Source organism: Sinocyclocheilus rhinocerous, unplaced genomic scaffold (assembly GCF_001515625.1).
Source record: "Sinocyclocheilus rhinocerous isolate Xijiao unplaced genomic scaffold, SAMN03320098_v1.1 scaffold97, whole genome shotgun sequence".
Lineage (NCBI taxonomy): Eukaryota > Metazoa > Chordata > Actinopteri > Cypriniformes > Cyprinidae > Sinocyclocheilus > Sinocyclocheilus rhinocerous.
In genome coordinates this window covers 1423379-1428292 of record NW_015666183.1, presented here as the reverse complement: position 1 = coordinate 1428292, position 4914 = coordinate 1423379, and the positions used below count along the sequence as shown (strand labels likewise).

Genomic DNA, 4914 nt, shown 5'->3' with positions numbered 1-4914 from the left:
TTAAACGAGACATATCTTGCACAGATGACAAAGCCAGCCCTCTGCAGACAATCAAAGGGTTGTGAACGAGAGTTTGGCCTTATACGTGAATGCCCTTGATGGCCTGTCTGATGCTGTCCAGTAAGGCTTTGCATTCGGGTGAATACTCCTGCTCTGAATTGTTGTACATATCCGTCAACGTGTTCACGTAGGCTTCGAAGTTCTGTTCGTTTATTGGACCCTGAAACACATTAAAGAACAATAAATTCAGTAACTCTAAAATGCATGTTTCATAATGTCTTTAAAATGCATTCATCCCTTACAAACATGCATGCACAATTTGAACTATAGTTTACCTTAAAATACCACAATAACTACAGTTATTGTTGCAACAGTAAAATCATATTAAATTAATTCCTGTAAATCATCATATTAAATAATTTTTTTAATACTTTACGTCTTTCAGTTCAAGCACATTTAATACAGTTATACAAACGAACATTTCCTTTAAAGACATCTTTTTTTTTTTTACCAATTATTATTCCTAATTTTTCCTTCTACTTTCTTTTCCCTCACTTTTTTTTCTCTTGTGATAATACCTATCACCAATGCACAAAGAAAAAAAATAATAATTAGAACGATAACCAAAACACTTTTTCATATAAAAAAAAATCCACATATTCATATCAAACTCTTATAATGACACCTAATTCCTAATAAGTAATTCAAATAATATTATTTAAGACTAATTAATTATAATATTAATTAAATAAATTAAAAATAATTCATGAATAAATTAAAAGGGAGGTAGAATTATATAGAGGTAATTAGTATATGTATTCCTTTATTTTATAATATATACTTTGATTTTAAAGGTGCCCATATCTTTTCAAAATGTATACGTTTACTCTTAATTTCATATGTTATCCTCTCCATAGAGTTAAATCTAACCAATCATTTCAAACTGGGGATTCTTGCCTTCTCCAAAATGTTGTTATTGTTTTAAAAGCTGTATTTCTCAGTATTCTAAATAAATATAACTCATCTTTACTAAGTAGCGTAGGTCCTATACCCAAAACTCTATTTTGTACCTTTATTATATTTGATTTCTTAAAAATTTCTTTTATTACCTGAATTACTTCTGTCCACATTTTTTATTTTTATTTTGCAAGTATAAAATATATGAGTATAATAGGCTTTAAGTTCACCGCAGCTTCTCCAACATGCTGCAAATAAATGATTATATTTGTAAGATATTTCTGGTGTTATAAAATATCGCATATTGATTTTCCAAGCATACTCTTGCCAATATGGAGATTGCGTAGTTCTTACATTTTCTTTTAAACTTTGTTTCCAATCTCCTTTGTTATTTTATTATCTAATTCAATTTCCCATTTTGTTTTAATATTATATAAACCCGTATCCTTAATTTCTTTGAATATATTATGTATTTATTACATCATATTAACTTAAATTAGCCTGCAAACAAGTTTAAGACTCGTGTGGCTATTAAATTGTCTTGTAATAATGACAGTAGTGGCTAATACCAAGTTACCACAGTTTTACTGTAGTAGCTACAGTACTTTGTTAGAAAATACACTGTAAAATATCAAATGTGCAGCTGGTTCCTTAAGGAAATATTTATAGCTGATAAAATTGATTAAATTGGATTTGGCCATATTAAATATCTTTTTAATATTATTTTAGCTAATGCATTAACTAACATTAACAATGAGCATTTGATACAGTATTTATTCATCTCTGTTATCGCTATCATCTTTTCATTTTGTACATTTTGAAATTAACATTAACTGCTTTAGAATTATTTTATATTGTTAGTTTATGGTAATTAATGTAGTTAACTAATATTAACACAGGGGTTTTGTGGGTCAACCACAAATAAAGGCTTTAAAAAGGTCTTAATCAGAACACAAAGTTCTATTAAATTAAATTTAATGTTGCATGCACTGCACTAAATAAATGAATAAATGCATACAATACTGTCTTGTTACATTTACTTGAATTGCAATGTGAAGATAGTTGAAGTCTTGTTTTCTGAGAAATTGAACAAATTTAAGTGATTTTATTCTTAAAACAATAACAAATATATCTCAATAAGGTAAGAAAACGATCATTTTCTTTACTTCGTCTTAAACACATATTTGAAAAGTCTTAACTTGGCCTTCATAAATCCTGCAGAAACCTTAATGCCATATTTTTAAAGTATTATGTTACTTGAAAACCGTATTTTTTTTTACAGTATAGTTAGTTACCGTGACCTATTTTTGTAAGGGACCTTATGCAGTGATCAAAAACGGTGTAATAATATTTGTTGACAGAGATCAGGTTATGTTTTACATGCTTATCAGAGCGTGTCGGTCGGTGTAAATGTTTCAGCGTGAGGTCCGTCTCACCATCTGCGGCAGCTGGATATCTGTGAGACTGTTGATAAGTGCTTGACTGAGATGCGCTAACTCCTTCAACAGACTGTCGTTGTGCTGCTCGATTATTTTATTCTCCTCCTCGATAGTCTTCAGGTTGCACTCCATAGATGAAATCTGTTTTAAAACAGGGAAAAACTTCAGCTCTGAAACTACATTACCCACAATGCTCAGCGTGTAAGAAGGTCAAATGAATGCATATCATGTTATTTACCTGAGTCTGGAGCTGCATCATGTCTGCTTCTATCTTCAGATTGGATTCATTTAGCTCCTTTATTTCGTGATCCAAGTGCTGCATGTCTTCACTGTTTTCGATACCTGATTGACAGAAGACAAGCCAGGCAATGTTAATCTCAACCATAGTGCTTGAGAAAGCTGCAGTAACTTTTGAAGCTCTTTATGTTTCTTCTTCTTCTTCTTATCGCACACTACAATGATAATATTAGTGTGTCAAACATTCAGCATTTAGCTTCATTTTATGCTCTTTTATCGTTTTTAAGCGCTTGAATTACTCACCGCTGCTGGTTTTGAGTTTGATGGTCATCATCTCCTCATCGGAGAGTTTCTTCTTGATACTCTGGGCGTTTAGTGGACATCCTGACAAACTGTCAAGGGATAAAACACAAAATCTACAGATCAGTACTAGCAATTTAGAGTTTTTCTTTTTTTAACTACACAAATTATAATCTAGTTTCAGATCATAAGTATAATATATGACCGTAATCAGCAACATTCACAGAATGTTTACATTTACAAATACTAACATTATTGGATACTGTAATGGTGGTCAAAAATTAATAAACTCGAGATATATATTAATTTCAGAAGAAAATACATATTTTGCACAATGAATACTGCTATTTTTACTTATTTCTGAAGTCAACCTGTATATATTTGTGTAGTTGAATATCAAACAACATTAATAATCCACATATGTTAGCTTGATAGGATATAATAGTAATAATATTGGAAATTTATTGGAATAATAATATAGTGAGTTCTGTATTGTGTATAAATATTTACAGAACAAAATGCACATTTTGAATCATAAATACTTTTGTTATCTTATTTCTGAAGTCAACATGTATATATTCATGTATTTTAATATTCATTTATGTAAACATTTTATATATTATATAATGTATAGTGTTATTACATTATATATAACATACTAGAATTTAATTTAAAGTATATCACATTTCAATGTAATATAAGATAATATAATATATATGTACAAAACAACTCGGATGACAACTCAGAAAGTTCACAGTGAATGTGTTCAGGTTGGGTCAAGAGGTCTCATTATACAGTAGATACTAGGTTTAACATCAGAACTGAAGTTCCAGGTTATCGTATAGTTTCCTCACCTCCTGTGTGTGATAAAGACGTTGTTGGCGTGACCCAAGCCGTTGCAGCCGGGCAGAGGGCAGTGCGGAAGCTCCTGTTTACAGAGCTTCCAGGAGAAGGCAGATCCGTTCACAGAGCTCTCCTTCTGCAGCTTGGTGGCGATGGGGCAACTTCCTGCGCTGCGATGAGACGTGTATTTACCCGACACGTGGCCCTGACCGTCACAGCCTGCCACCGGGCACCTGGTGCACGAGAAGGGAAATATATACTTACGATCGTATTAACAACAAAACAATGCACTCTGATTTCACTGAAGATTATATGCATCCTGGTAAAGATATTTTCACTGTCCATGAACATAGTACATAAATTAAGACTTTTTTCCCCCCAAAAATGATCAGTGAAAGTAGGATCATCAGCATCAGGAGATAACTAAATATAGTTTTTCCTATTCATTTTATGAGAAAAATGTGAGATATACAGCAAAATATGTTTTTGGTACTTAAAAACTAATATAAAATAGAATAAAATATTTCTCAGTTAATAATTAAAGCAGTTATATTACTAGTGAACTTTTTAGACCTAATTTATGCAGTGCACATATATAGATTTCAGAACTTTAAGGTTATTATAGCGCTTATAACTAAAACTGGAAATAAAAATAAAACCATCAAAAAACATTTGACTTGAAATAAAATAAACATTAACTGAAATAAAATAAAATATATAAAAAATGTTTTAATTCAGCTAGCTACCGAGGCAACATTTTTAACATTTTAATCTAGTTTAACTAAACGAAAACTAAAACAAAAATAAAAAAGGAATAAAATCTATATAGGCATATGTGACCCTGGAGCACAAAAGCAGTCTTAAGTCGCTGGGGTATATTTGTAGCAATAGCCAAAAATACATTGTATGGGTCAAAATTATTGATTTTTCTTTTATGCCAAAAATCATTAGGATATTAATTAAAGATCATGTTCCATAAAGATATTTTGTAAATTTCCTACTGTAAATATATCAAAACTTAATTTTTGATTAGTAATATGCATTGCTAAGAACTTCATTTGGACAACTTTAAAGGCGATTTTATCAATATTTTGTTTTTTTTTTGCACCCTCAGATTCCAGATTTTCAAATAATTGTA

General features: G+C 30.6%; 1 protein-coding gene across 1 annotated transcript in view; it reads right to left on the bottom strand.

Moving 5' to 3' along the window:
• Nucleotides 1-4914, bottom strand: part of LOC107732055 (suppression of tumorigenicity 18 protein-like) — a 29316-nt gene continuing 24402 nt past the window's right edge. Inside the window, 5 exon segments of the mRNA XM_016543290.1 lie at nt 1-220; nt 2394-2537; nt 2635-2738; nt 2937-3025; nt 3788-4095. Of these exon segments, the coding sequence (XP_016398776.1) occupies nt 80-220; nt 2394-2537; nt 2635-2738; nt 2937-3025; nt 3788-4095 (786 nt within the window). The 3' untranslated portion in view covers nt 1-79.